At 42.0% G+C, this 15,604-nt stretch overlaps 1 protein-coding gene across 2 annotated transcripts in view; it reads right to left on the bottom strand.

Annotated features, from left to right (window-relative positions):
• Positions 1-15,604, bottom strand: part of LNX1 (ligand of numb-protein X 1) — a 195,866-nt gene that overhangs the window by 7,467 nt on the left and 172,795 nt on the right. For both annotated transcript variants that reach the window (XM_002745839.7, XM_002745840.7), the window contains 3 exons: positions 12,629-12,763; positions 8,917-9,094; positions 7,148-7,376 (listed from right to left, as the gene is read on the bottom strand). In XM_002745839.7, the coding sequence (XP_002745885.1) occupies positions 7,148-7,376; positions 8,917-9,094; positions 12,629-12,763 (542 nt within the window). The remainder of the gene's footprint in view (positions 1-7,147; positions 7,377-8,916; positions 9,095-12,628; positions 12,764-15,604) is intronic.

Below are 15,604 nucleotides of genomic sequence, written 5' to 3'. Positions count from 1 at the left end.
ATGACCCAGTGCCATAAGGAGAAATGTCTACTATCTGGAATATGGCTCTGGTTCTTTCCCCATGTTATGAACCTCCAGCAGATAGCTTCTCAGAAAATTTTACCTCACTCAAAGTTTCAAAAAAAAAAAAAAAAAAGCAGAGATGCACTACAAAAGACAGGAGGAGAGAGGAAGGAACAGGAAAAACAGGAATGGACAAAACCACTCACCAGAAAAAGTCTGCATAGAAACGAAGTGCTACTATAAAATAAAATGTATATCCAACCATACATATTACTATGAATTTAAAATAGTTCTGAAGCAACTGCTCTATGGATGCAGAGATAAGACTTCAAGGAAGATATGGTGAGACAACACAAGAAATGAGCTGTGGAACAATGTAAAAGGGGAAGAGAAAAATACCACCACAGCAATGAATGTGGTTACAAGCAAACAGAAATAATACTAAAAACACAGTGAGCACTGAAGGGCAGATGCAAATAAGCCAAGAAAACATGCAACACTATTTACAATAGCAAAGACATTGATAACAGAAATGTGGTACATATACACCATGGAATACTATGCAGTCATAAAGAAGAACAAGATAATGTCTTTTGTGGGAATATGGATGGATTTGGAGGCCATTATCCTTAGCAAACTAACTCAGGAACAGAAAACAAAAATACCTCGTGCTAAATGATGAGAACACATGGACACAATGAAGGGAACAACAGACACCAGGGCCTACTGGAGGATGGAGGGTTGGAGGAGGAAGAGGATCAGAAAAAATAACTAATGAGTACTAGGCTCAGTACCTGGGTGATGAACTCATCTCTACAACATATCTGACATTAAATGTAGGTAGGTTTGAGGTAGGTATAAAAGAAAGGAATACTTAAAAAAAATAATGTTGCTTTTGAAATGATTTGGCCATGAGTAACTAATTTCATTTCTGATTGACTGTGACTTATCAGCAATCGTCATATAGGAAAAATAATGGGGGAAAATTACAAGAAATTTGAGGCCTAAGAATTGAAGGCAATGAAAGAAGCTGGACATCCTATGATGGTGGCTACATGAAAAACCCAGTGAATAACAAAAGTCTGCTTCATTTGGACTCTTCTAAACTTGCTTTATGGTCGAGAGAAAACAAATTGTATAGCTCACATTATTAAAGCCAAGTGTAGGTTTAGCATCCTCTTGAGGGTGCTTACCAAACGTACACTGCAAAAATCATAGACTCTGAGACCAGACAGCCTGTTTCAAATTCCAGCTCTGCCTATTAACTGGCCATCTAACCTTGGACAAGTGAGCCATTCTGGGATTTAGTTTCCTACCTTTAATGTGAGGATACCATTAGTACCAAAACACAGAGTCGACATGAGTTTTTAAATGAGTGCAATATGCCAAGAACACATAAAGCTCTTACAAAATGCCAGGCACACAGAAAGGGCTTTATAAGTATTAGCTACAGCTGCCTCTTTTGCTATTACTGCATAATGTGAATGTACCTGATAGTGTCCCTGTCTTATAATTAAAATGTGAAAGTTTTTTGACTTTCAAAGGAGAAGACATGAGATCTGCTTCCTTGCTATTCAATATAAACCATGTTCATTAAGACATTTTAAGAGTTTCAGGAGAGTAAAAGGTTAAATTCTTAGGCAAGAGGAGAAACGAGTCAATGTGTATTACTATCATACTAGTCCAGATGAGAGCATGTTTGAAAAGACTTCCAGATGTGGAATGTGAGCCCTGAGAGCCAACAATGAAGCAGAAAGCCTTCAGTGTTTCCTGAATCACCTCAACTGAATGGCAGATGACAATTTGTAGAGCTGAGGGGCAATGTCTGGAGCTGTTACCCAGGAGTCACCCTTGGCACACGATGCACTGCCAGTAATGCACATTTGCATTGTCTTTTATAGACTACTTTTACTGTCTCCTCCATTAGTTCAGAACAAGCACAGCTTACCAATGCTACTCCCTTCACATATATTCTGTGTTGTATTGCACGTAAGGACATAATTACAATGGATTTCCTGTTTCTAGACCTGCTGACATGAAATATCATTTTTCTTCCTTGTAGTGCACCTTAGCTAATGGATGGATCATAAATTATGGCAAATAGTTTCCTCAAAATTTGTTAAGTGAAAGGAAAAAAATGTTTGGCCAAGTAGATTTGTAACTTGAAGGGAAATTTCTATGGATTCAAAAATATCCATTTACAGCTTAACTCTATTAATTCAAGTAACATGACTTTTGCTGAGATATGACAAATGGCCTGAAATTCTTAGGATGAATGATATGCATGCTAAATGGCCAGAGACATTTAAGCCAGTGGTATTGTATCAGTCAGGGAGAAACTGGTTCCTTGAGGCTCTGAGCAGTTGTGATTAGAGATGGAAGCAGATGCCCCCTCTCATGAAAACTGAAGGGGGCTCATAGCCTGGGACTATCTGATGCCATCTAGGGGCATGACTGACTACTGATGTTTCTGAGAAACGCCAGGAGGACACACTTCTAGTTGCAAAATGGCAGAGTGAAGCTTGGGTTTCCTCTTCTTTTAAACAACACCACAAAAGCAACTTGGAGACTTGGAAACAGAAATGCAAATTCCATCTTAAACAAAACAAACAGTTACCACATACGAGAGAGGTGCCAAAGGCAGTAAAAGAGGAAAGATGGAAGAGAAGACACCCACAGCTGGAGAGGACAGACCAAGCCAGTAGAGCCTTGAGGTCTTAGCAAATGGCCATTCTGATGGGCAAAACACCCATTCTACATGGGAACACCAGACACAGGAGGGCTGCTGGCTGCTAGCAGGCTTCCCTGGGCCAAGATTGGCAGAAAAGAGAGGGATGGCGAAGCCAATGAGAACCCAAGATATGATGCACAGGTATGGGATGCAGTTGGCCAGTGTGGGAAACTGGAGGAAGAGAGTCTACGCATGTGAAAGGCTCTGCCATACTGGTCTTAGTCAGCTGGGGAGAAATAAACACACTCATGAGCTGGTACCATGAGGAGAAATGTCTACTATCTGGAATATGGCCCTGGTTCTTTCCCCATGTTATGAACCTCCAGCAGATAGCATCTCAGAAAAATTTACCTCACTCAAAGATTATTTTTAAAAAAAAGCAGAGATGCACTACAAAAGACAGGAGGAGAGAGGAAGGAACAGGAAAAACAGGAATGGACAAAACCACTCACCAGAAAAAGGCTGCACAGAAACGACATGCTACTATAGAAAATAAAATGTATATCCAACCATACTACTATGAATTTAAAATAGTTCTGAAGCAACTGCTCTATGGATGCAGAGATAAGACTTCAAGGAAGATATGGTGAGACAACACAAGAAATGAGCTGTGGAACAATGTAAAAGGGGAAGAGAAAAATACCACCACAGCAATGAATGTGGTTACAAGCAAACAGAAATAATATTAAAAACACAGTGAGCACTGAAGGGCAGATGCAAATAAGCCAAGAAAACATGCAACACTATTTACAATAGCAAAGACACAGAATCAACCTAAATGCCCATCAATGGTAGACTGGATAAAGGAAATGTGGCGGATATACACCATGGAATACTATGCAGTCACAATGAAGAACAAGATCATATCTTTTGTGAAAATATGGATGGATTTGGAGGCTATTACCCTTAGCAAACTAACTCAGGAACAGAAAACTAAATACCTCATGTTCTCACTTAAATGGGAGCTAAGTGATGAGAACACACGGACACAATGAGGGAAACACACAATGGGGCCTACTTGAGCGGGGAGGGTGTGAGGAGGGAGAGAATCAGAAGAAATAACTGATGAGTACTAGGCTTAGTACCTGGGTGATGAACTCATCTGTACAACAAACCCGTGTGACATGAGTTTACCTATATAACAAACCTGCACATGTACCCTGACACTAAAATAAAAGTTAAATGCCAAGAAAACAAAACAGAAAAAAAAAAGAGGTGAAAAGTATCCACGAGTATATGAAATATAAAAGATATCAAAGAAACAGGCCGGGCACGGTGGCTCACGCCTGTAATCCTAGCACTTTGAGAGGCCAAGGTGGGTGGATCATGAGGTCAAGAGATCAAGATCATCCTGGCCAACATGGTGAAACCCCATCTCAAGTAAAAATACAAAAATTAGCTGGGTGTGGTGGCACATGTCTGTAATCCCAGCTACTCCAGAGGCTAGGCAGGAGAATTGCTTGAACCCAGGAGGCAGCAGTTGCAGTGAGCCGAGATCGCACCACTGCACTCCAGCCTGGCGACAGAGCGGGACTCTGTCTCAAAAAGAAAAAGAAACAAATATCTAGAGTCCCTGAAAAGCAGCAACAAAATAATAGAACAGTTATTTTGAACGTTAGGTGAAAAGACCAAGCCACATATGGAGGGAAAGACATGACATGAGCCTCCCACTTCTCCGCACCATTCAGTGCTACTTAGCAGTGATGCAATGCCTCTGTAGTCCTATAGGAATGAAGTGCAATAATTTGACATGCAGGCAATCTGGCTCATGGCTGTACAGATGTACCATAACTTATTTAACCAGTCCCTGTCGGCAGTGGACACGACGATGGTGCAATGCCTATTATGATAATCGAGATACATCAGGTTTGTTTTTAAATAAAATGCATGGTACATAGGAGTGTGTATGCTACCAGTGCGTCTGTTTGTATGTGTGTGTATACATACAAACACAGGCCAGGGGTGAGTAAATTGCAGCCCAGCCCACCACCTGGTTTTATGTCAAATTTTACTGGAACGCAACCATCCCCATTCATTCACATATTGTCTGTGGCTGCACTCACACCACAGCAGTAGAAATGAGTAGTTGTCACAGAGACCGTGTGGCCCTCAAATCCTAAACTATCAGGCCCTTTTTAGAAAAAGTTTGCCAACCTCTGACATAGAATACACAAGAAATTGATAATGGTGATCACCTCTATTGAATGGATCTGCCGGGAGGGAGGCTTACTTTTTGTTTTCTTTACACTCTTTGGTGCACTCTGAATTTTCTACCATGTTTATTCTATTACTGCAGGGAGAGGATGGAATGAAGGAAACTAGGAATCTCCAGGGTTCTGAAACTCAGTGTTGTCTATGCCAGGATATCAAGCTTCCTTACTACTATCCATTTAGAGGAAATGGACAAAGTGCAGACTCTACTTTTTCTTTTTGAGACAGAGTCTCTCTCTGTTGCCTAGGCTGGAGTACAGTGGCACGATCTCAGCTCCCTGCAACCTCCGCCTCCCAGGTTCAAGCCATTCTCATGCTTCAGCCTCCCGAGTAGCTGGGATTACCGGCACATGCAACCACACCTGGCTAATTTTTTGTATTTTTAGTAGAGATGGGGTTTTGCCATGTTGGCCAGGCTGGTCTCGAACTCCTGGTCTTACATGATCTGCCCCCCTAAGCCTCCCAAAGTACTGGGATTACAGGCATGAGCCACCACACCCAGCCCAGACTCTACTTCTGGCAAAAGCAGAGAAGTGCCATGACCCAGGGCAAATGACAAAAGGTAGAGGGAAAGAAAGCCATTCACTTTGTTGTATTTGGAGCAAAACACACCATGCATTGTCCTCTCTTATACCTATGAATAATGAGGAACTTTGATTATATAACAGAATAGCTTTCAGACACAAAAAACAAAATGATTTTAATAGATCCTAGTTTCAGAAACATTTAAAAAAATAAACCTTTGAAGTAACACTCTCTACTTTCACTCAGGCTCAGTTCCAAAATGTCTAAAGATTTTTAAACTGATTCAATGCTCAGATTTTAACTGCTTAAGAACTTTTGAAAATATACTGATTTAGAAAATAATTTATCAACTAGTGAAAGCTCAAAAAGGAATATAGGTCACTTTGTATTTGAGATGGAGTTTTGTTTTTCATGAAAATTTCATTTGCAATTTAAAAAGACCCAGAGACTCATCTCCACCCTCAAGAAAAAGGTACCAAAACTAAATGTACTAAAACTCATTTTCATTTTTCCATATTTAGTCCTATGCGAGTATATCTTCTTCAGTGATGCTGATATTTAGCATTAAGTCACACACTGGAATTAGCAAGATAATCATCTGATGGCCAATAGTTTATGCTCTGATGCAGGTGAGCAAACATCAACTTATCTGTTCTTTGAATATTTCTGTATCTAGCTATTTTGTAGGGCTGACCCCAAATTCTTCCCTGAAGTAATTGAGACAAGTAATGACTTCATGTAAGGCTCTAAAATGTCACTAAAATGACAACCCAGGTACTTCCAGAAGTTTTACACAAGAACGTCTCAGGGGTAGGCACTAAGGAGAGATGATCGAAGGAATGTCCCCAAACAACAGGTGCTTCAACATCTTAGCAAAGGCAAAATGTTCTATGGCATTGTTTAATGCGCAGGCAAGGCCACTCAAAAGGTAAAACTGGCCGGACACAGTGGCTCACACCTGTAATCCCAGCACATTGGGAGGCCGAGGCAGGCAGATCGCTTGAAATCAGGAGTTTGAGACCAGCCAGGCCAACATGGCAAAACCCCATCTCTACTAAAAATACAAATATGAGCTGGGCATGGTGACATGCTCTTGTAGTCCTAGCTACTCAGGGAGGCTGAGGCAGGAGAACTGCTTGAACCCAGGAGGCCGAGGTTGCAGTGAGCTCAGATCGTGCCACTGCACTCTAGCCTGGGTGACAGAGCAAGACTCTATATCAAAAAAAAAAAAAAAAATAGTAAAGCCACAGGAGTCAGTCAGCCTCCCTGCCCTGCAAGGTCCCAGCAGATTAGGCAAAGGTGAATGTTCTCCTAGGTGGCGCAGCTCAGCACCAGGGTGTGTAAAAACAGGCTGGGTCTCTGCCTCCTCTGCCTGTCTAGGAAGTTCCCTGCTGCATGAGCAACCTACACTCTAGCCGTACATGGCAGCCCTGTGAGCGCCTCAACCTGAACACCTAACAGTGTTTCCACATCCAGGCTTTCATCCTTGCCCCAGAATGCCCACATGCATTTTCTGTTACGAATAGGAAGAGAGACTTATTTTACAGTCCCACAACCAAGATTGGGTCTCATTAAGATGCTAGTGCCATGAATCAGCCCTAGAAAGTAAAAGTGTGGTTTAAGAAATGTAACTGTTTCCTCTCACGCCCCTAACAGGGATGTTGCATTGGGACTTACCGTGGTAATTCCAGCCACATGACCCAGGATGGGGACCAGTCACTGGGTGGGGCCATGTTGTGGTTAGAATCCAGGGCTGCTGGGCTGCCGCAGTCCTCGTGGGGCTCACGCTCTTTGACTTCCAAAGCTTTGAGTACTATCGAGGAGGATGTTCTTTTCAACAATCCCACTGCCTCACTCCGGCTGACCTCTGTCAGTTCGACCCCATTCACATTCAACAAAATGTCACCTGATGGCCAGAGAAGTAGAAGCTACCTTTAGTGAGAGCATGAACAAGGACTTCCGCTTAAAGTGCAAGGAGGTAGGGGCCGACTGGGATGCAGGGATACAGGGATGCAGAGAGGGCAAAGGTTTTCTTTGCTGATGGGAGGCTGGGTGCTCACATAGCAAATGGTAAACACTGTGTGCATTCCGAAGTGCTTTAAGACTTGTTTGGGGTTTTCTAAAACACACCTATCAGTGTTTAGCTCTTGCTGAAGGAAGGAAGGGAGAGAGGAAAATTAGCCCTGTTCACTATTTAATGAAAGAAAACCTACTTTTTCACTCCTTTGTTTCTTGTTTTTAGCATAAAAACATTTGGCAAAAGCTCCAGCATTTGCACAGAGCTTGGCAGGTAGAAAGCATCCAGTAAATATGGATTGAATGAATAAGAAACTACCCATGAGAGTGTGTGGCAGAGGAGTCTTGGAGCTGCACTCTTAAAGGAGAACATTTTCATTGTCAAGGTGAAACAGCTACTACTGGTTAAGCACCTACCAAGTGGGGGATCATTTCCATACAGATCATATAATCCTCTAGCTCATGTTTTGCTAACAAGTCATTCTGACAAGCAACTTTGTTTGGCTTCATCATTCTCCACCCAGGTGTTTTGCAGAAAAAACTAAAATATACATCTCCCCTATTTCCACTTTCTAATCTTTTGTCTCCATCTTGTTTTCTGTGTCCCCCTTTGCTTATCATCTTTCTAATACAGAATAATCGTAGCAAGAGCAAAAAGACAGGAGGAGAGAAAGGCCTTGAGTCCTTTCTGACCCAAAAGAAGCATCTTTCAGCCAGCTGACTAAATCTCTTAAGATACCATCTCCCGATAGCTCCTCAGACTCAGCTACTGTACTTGGGAAACTACAGTTTCTCTCTTGAATCTGGACTTTTAAATGGTATAATTCCTCATTAATCTGAGCTACCCTCTTGTATGAATGGACAATATTATTAAGGATACATATTTGTAGAGGCAAATTTGATATCACCTTCCTTTATTTACTCAAAGTAGGCCAGAACACGTGAGCTTAAAGTAGTGAAATCTAGCATGATACTTTCACTTATGAGTATTCATTGAATCAAATCTATCAAATGGCGTTCTCTATCTATCCCATATAATGGAATAATTCATGTTTGATCACTGGATCAACCCACCAAAGAACCACTTAGAATGAATGGAACTAAATTATGCCATTTAATAGAGGCAACTTGCTCATAACCGTAGAGTTCTCTATTAATTCCTGGAACAGTTTGGAGATTCTAGCTTTACTTGCAAGTAATAATTGAGTTCCACTCATTCTAAGTGGTTCTTTGGTGGGTTGACTGAGAAGAGTGGAACCTGGTCTCGTAAGTATACTCAAACCAATCATGGTCAATGGGTAGCAAAAGTCCTGGCTGATCACTCCCACATTCTCTCATTAATTTTGAAAATGGTTGCCTAACACAATGAGCTATTAATTTCTCTTAATACCCTGACACCCCGGTGCCTTTAAAACCCCTTTACTTTTTACCTGTTTTTATTCTTCCATCTCTGCTTATGACTCCTCCAGGCTCAACACTGATGACATAGATGGGCAAATCCCATTCTCTGTGTGATGCTCCCCCTGCGACGGTCATGCCGAGAGATTCGCTGGGATCTTTTCGGATATCTACCACCTTCTCGTGACAAGTAATTGTAGGATGGAGGGGCTGAAGGCACAGACAGAAAAACCGCACATGAATACACAACTTTGGTAGTTTTTGCATGTAGAAAATGCAAAGTGGGTATTTTTTCTACATGCAAAACTACCAAAGCTGCATAAATATGATGGTGGTTCTTGAAATGACAGAGAAAGACACGTGGAAAGAACCCTCACCTTATCCACACCCCAAAAATAATAGGGTTACATGGTCACAAATTCTATAGCTTAACTCAGATAAAGTTTACATTTCAAAAGGAAAGAGTTAAAATGGAGGGAGGAACAGGTTGGAAACCCCTGGAAAAAGAGATTTCTAAAAATTTTTTTGGTAGAGACAAAGTCATGCTTTGTTGTCCAGGCTGGTCATGAACTCCTGGCGCCTTGGCCTCCCAAAGTGCTGGGATTACAAGTGTGAGCCCTGCACCTGGCCATGGAGGAATCTTAAACACACAGAGTGAACTGCACCCAAAATTTCTCAAGTCAGCCATTTATTTCTGATAGTAGTGAGTCAGCATTTCAAAAACATTTATGAGTATCGAGAACTTTTCTAAGTTAAAAAAAGTAACCATATTTTATAGAGTCTTCTTTCACACCTGCTCAGTGCTTACCAGACAGCCTTGCCTGTAGTGCAAGAGATGTGTAGTTGTGCACTGAGGGGCTGCATGCAGTGGCTGAAATGCCACGAATACGACACATGCCCATGTGTCCTGTGTCTCATGAACCAAAGTCCATAACCATTTTCTTTCTCAACCAGAAAGAGACCAACATTGGCAATGGGGAAAAACCATCTGTGAAAGCCTCAGACACCCAGGGTTGCCTGACTTTGGCTGGAGAGAAGAAGAGTTATGTATGATAGAGATGACTTTTCTATTTATCTGTTGTTGTTGTTGTTTGAGACAAAGTTTTGCTCTTGTTGCCCAGGCTGGAGTGCAATGGCACAATCTCAGCTCACTGCAACCTCTGCCTCCTGGGTTCAAGTGATTCTTCTGCCTCAGCCTCCCAAGTAGCTGGGATTACAGGCATGCGCCACCATGCCGGGCAAAATTTGTATTTTTTTACTAGAGATGGAGTTTCTCCATGTCGGTCAGGTTGGTCTTGAACTCCCGACCCCAGGTGATCCACCCACCTCAGCCTCCCAAAGTGTTGGGATTACAGGCATGAGCCGCTGTGCCCAGCCTATCTATCTTTTCTCTCCACTCTCCTCACCTTACTTTGGACACCTTAGAATGTTCCCCAATGTTCAAAAACATAATTTATGATAAAATAGCTTAGGCTAATTAAAAACACCATGGGTACCTGAGTATTTGTCAAACTATAAGACATATTTCTATTTTATAATATTTGCTTTAGATTTTTAGAATAAAACATTTTAGACAAGCATAAAGAATAACAAAATCACCTACCCATGTACCTCAAGACTCTCCATTAGAAATAAACATTCTAAGTGCACTTAGTACCTCTCTCCCTCTTTCTGCTCAGAGTCTTCCTCCCCACAGAGGTAAACCACACAAAATTTGAGGCCTATCATTCCTTAACTTTTCTAATTGGCTAAACGTTTTCTGTCCCACAAATCCTGCTGTCTTTGGTATTTCTTTGAATTGTTTAAGCTCTTATTTTATTTTTTTATTTTTTATTGTATTTGAGGCAGAGTTTCGTTCTTGTTACCCAGGCTGGAGTGCAATGGCGCGATCTCGGCTCACTGCAACCTCCGCCTCCTGGGTTCAGGCAATTCTCCTACCTCCGCCTCCTGAGTAGCTGGGATTACAGGCACGCGCCACCATGCCCAGCTAATTTTTTGTATTTTTAGTAGAGATGGGGTTTCACCATGTTGACCAGGATGGTCTCGATCTCTTGACCTCGTGATCCACCCGCCTCAGCCTCCCAAAGTGCTGGGATTACAGGCTTGAGCCACCGTGCCTGGCCTAAGCTCTTATTTTTAAAAAGCTTCCTGGTTTCCTAAACCAAACAAAATTTTAGTAAGAATATAAAAACTGCAATCATCTAACAGCCATATATGTCTTAGTTTTATTTTAAATCTATTACTTTTTTGTGAGGATATTTCAGAAGGCAGATAGCATGTAAGTTAAAATAGAAATAATTACAATTCCCACTAAGTCAGTTTGTACCTTTCGTGGAATTACGACTCATGACAGAGGGTTACAGCAGAAATGTGATCAGATCCTCCCAGCTCTTTCATGATGAAGAGGTGGAAGGAATGATAAAACCACAGTGCAGTGGAGGCTACCTTCTCTACAATTTGATAATTTAGAATATGACATTCTAGCTAATTGAACTAAAATTAGTTAACTGGATAAAAACTTCAATTAATTAAGCTAATAAACCAGTTTTTCACTAATAAAGACTATCCATTAAATTTAAACATTAGGTATTTACTAGCAAAAATACATCAGGGAGTCCTTATCCATAAAATGTTTTAGTTGGACGTATTTGGAGTGTCTAGACTCCTCATTGTAAATCAACATGGAATTTACGGATTTATGAGGCTTGGCTGGCTGGAGAACCAGGAGGGGTGTATAACCTTGTTGGCGCTGTAATTAACACAGTATAAAGCAGAGATGTTCCAAAATAAAACATCTGAACACTGTTTCTGTATATGTTACTCAGAAACTAAATCTGTAAGCTATTCCAACCAACACACAGATGGACGCGGAAAGAACAGGGCATTCCCTACTCTCTGTTGCAAGAAGAATGAGCTACCTTTAAGAATTTTTTTCAATTATGAGTGATGCAATTAAACCAGAACTCAGGAGAAATGACTGAAAGAAGCTCATTAGCATCACAACAGGATGCCAAGCCAAAGCTATAGGACTAAACAAGGTTTGTGCTGCTTAAACACACATCCAAATGGAAACGTTAAAGCATTGCCTCTAACAGAGGCCACAGAGAGAAGTACAAATTGGGCTGAGTCACTTCATTTAAAGAGAGGCTGCAAACTGTTGGCCTGAAGAATGAATTCCACCCACAGATCCACAGTGTTTTAGAGGTTTCTGGATTTGAATGCCATGTAACATGTGCTCTCTGGTTTACCCCAATCTCCACCACTCTCTAACGTTACATGAGCTTGAAGTGTTTAAATTATCTTCCTGGGCCCTTTGGGAAACACAAACAAAAACTAAAAATAATGGGGAAATCATTATTTTAATTTCTAGTCAGATTGAAACATTCAAAAGCCCAAAACCAAGCAAACTGCTTGCTTCACTTCAAAGTGAATAAAATACAGTCCTTAAACAAGGTAACTCTTGGTAAAAACATGCCATTTATTTGGGTTAGACTAGAAATCAGGTCCCTGTATGAGGTCTGCATGATCAGGTTTCAAAAATGTCCTGGAACTTCCTCTCTCCTGCTTGGATAGGAGACACCTATTATCTCTTCAAGTCTTAAATATGGGACTTCGGGCTTATAGTTTTACAAGTCAAAGTGTTTAAGTGAAAAAGTCCAGAGGCGACGCTTAGAAATATTAAAGCAAGCAGCCTTCCCAAGAAATCGCTCCTCAGGAGCAGGATCCCTGCCCTGGGGGTCTCACCTTGGGAGTGTTGCTCCTCTCCCCTGGCCCTGGGGACCGGTTGCCATTGCCATTCCAGCCGACTTCCTGAAAGATGTCAGGGCTCCGCTGCCGAACCCGGCGGGACACGACGAGGTGGACACGCCTCTCACTGGCCTGGGCAAGAAGACACAGGCATTACCCACTGTCAGCCTCCATCCACTGCATCCAGCACCAGGGGCTTACAAAGACGTCATTTTGGTTACACCATTTTTTATGGAAAAACATGGTTTCTAGTTTGTCGGGATTTTTTTGTTAATACTCATCTTGTAATTTGTCAAGAGCATGAGAGTTCTGTCCTTTATCCTTAAACCAGGTAGTGAATGTTGCTCCAAGGGAAAACCTAGGAAAGGTTTGGTTCCTTCCAATCTTTGAAAAGGCATCATTAGACTCTAATTTTTTTTTTTTTTTTGAAAGAGTCTCACTCTGTCACCCAGGCTGGATCAGCCCACTGCAACCTCCACCCCTCCGCCCCGGGTTCAAGCAATTTTCCTTCCTCAGCCTCCCGAGTAGCTAGGATTACAGGTGCCTGCCACCTCACTCGGCTAATTTTTGGATTTTTACCATCTTGGCCAGGCTGGTCTTGAACTCCTGACCTCATGATCCACCCACCTCAGCCTCCCAAAGTGCTGGGATTACAGGCGTGAGCCACCACACCCAGCTGCTAATTCATTTTTAATTAATGGTTCTATCACATACAAGCCATGTCCTAAAGTCTCCCGAATAGAATTAGCTGCACAATGTAAAGTAGCAGCCCAAGGCAAAGGTCTAAGATCAATGGTACACGTAAAGAAAAAGAGATGGATTAATGGCAGTAACCTGCCACTGCAGGAAGAGAAATCCCGAGCCTGAGACTTTCAAATATTTGGGCACAGAAAAGGTTTAGCACTTTAGAAATATGGGGATGACTTCACACATTAATACAGCCTAATCAAAATCCTTTACCTTCAATTTGTAATCAGAAAGACATGGAATCAACTTAAGTGCCCATCAACTGATGGGTAGATAAAGAAAATGTGTAGTGCGCATGCATATACCATGCAATACTAGTCAGCCACAGAAAAGAATGAAATAATGGCTTTTGCAGCAACTTGGATGGAACTGGAGGCCGCTATTCCAAGCGAAGTAACACACGAATGGAAAAACCAAATACTGCATGTTCTCACTTGTAAGTGGGAACTAACTTTTGGGTATGAGAAGGCATACAGAGTGATGTAGTGGACTTTGGAGACTCAGAAGAGGGGAGGAGAGGGTGAGTGGGTTGAGGGATAGAAAGCTGCCTATTGGGTTAAATGTACACCACTCAGGTGACAGGTACACTAAAATCTCAGACTTCACCACTACACCATGCATCCATGTAACCAAACACCACTTGTATCCCTAAAGCTAATAAAATATAAAATATTTTTAAAACTGCTAAAGAGTCCTTTGCCTTGATTCTTTATTTTTTATGTGACTACCACTTATGCTGACTGCCAGTTCTCTCTGCTCTGTACATTGACATTTAGACAGGCATTCAGAACAGCAAATATAGTGCTTATTGGAAAGGTCCACTCCACACGACTGATATGGTTTGTATGTGTCCCCAGCCAAACCTCACCTTGAATTGTAGCTCCGATAATTCCCACGTGTTGACAGAGGGATATGGTGGGAGGTAACTGATTCATGGGAGCGGGTCTTTCCCATGCTGTTCTCATGATAGTAAGTCTCCCAAGATCTGATGGTTTTATAAATGGGAGTTCCCCTGCACAAGTTCTCTTACCTGCCACCAGGTAAGACATACCTTTGCTCTTCCTTCATCTTTCACCATGATTATGAGGTCTCCTCAGCCATGTAAAACTGAGTTCATTAAACCTCCTTCCTTTATAAATGACCCACTCTCTGGCATGTCTTTATTAGCAGCATGAGAACAGATTAATACAATGATACATTTACAAACTGTCTTTCTGCCACAGATGATTTCATATGTGTCTGATAGTGTGGGTCATTATTCCAGAATTGCTGACCATTGAGACTTCAGAGCTGCAGGTCGTTCAGTCTAAATCTTAGACTTAAATCTTAAACTCACATAAACAGGGCTCTCTGGTGGCCTAGGCTGAAATAGCCAGGATCTCTATCATTTCAGTAAAAGTTGAAAATGAATGAGGCCTGGAAGATTTGATTTGAAAGGTTCCCAAGACAAACCTGGTTTAGGGACAAGGGAGATGGAAGAGAGAGGAGTAAGGTTTGGTGGTTCCTGTCTTCATCCCATCCCTTGCCCACTCACCACCACAACAGAGCAGGGGCAGTGACCTGCTAGCCTTCTTCCTACACAGCGATGGTTATTGGGCTTGAGGGAAAGTCAGGTCATGAAGTGAGGGCGCTGAAATTCCATACTCTTTTCCATTGACTCAGACAATGGGGGTGGAGATATTTGCTTCCTGCCTGTTACAGTCTGAACATGTTTTCCCAAAATTCACATGTTAAAATCCTAACCCAAAACATGGTGGCATCTGGAGGTAAGGCCTTTAGGAGGTGATTAGGTCATGAAGGCAGGTCCCTCCTAAGGGGATTAGTGCCCTTAAGAAAGGGGCTGGAGGGAGCTTGTTTGCCTTCTACCATGTAAGGACAAAGTGAGACAGCACCGTCTGTGAAAAAGCAGCTGTCCCCACCACCAAACTTGCTGGTGTCTTGATCTTTGACTTCTCAACCTCCAGAACTGTGAGAAATAAATTTCTATTATTTATAAGCCACTTAGTTTACTGTATTTTGCTACAGCAGCCCAAATGGATTAAGACACTGCCGTTTCTACATCTTCCTTCCCAGAGCACACAACTCACTTTACCTCTCAGGAACCAGAATCTTGTTTTAAAAATCTCACGCAAACATGTTGGGAGGCCGAGGCAGGTGGCTCACTTGAGGTCAGGAGTCTAAGACCAGCCTGGCCAACATGGGGAAACCCTTTCTTGGGATGCAAAA

This window comes from Callithrix jacchus, chromosome 3 (genome assembly GCF_049354715.1).
Source record: "Callithrix jacchus isolate 240 chromosome 3, calJac240_pri, whole genome shotgun sequence".
Lineage (NCBI taxonomy): Eukaryota > Metazoa > Chordata > Mammalia > Primates > Cebidae > Callithrix > Callithrix jacchus.
The sequence above is the reverse complement of the archived record's forward strand: the minus strand, read 5'-3'. Positions and strand labels throughout refer to the sequence as shown.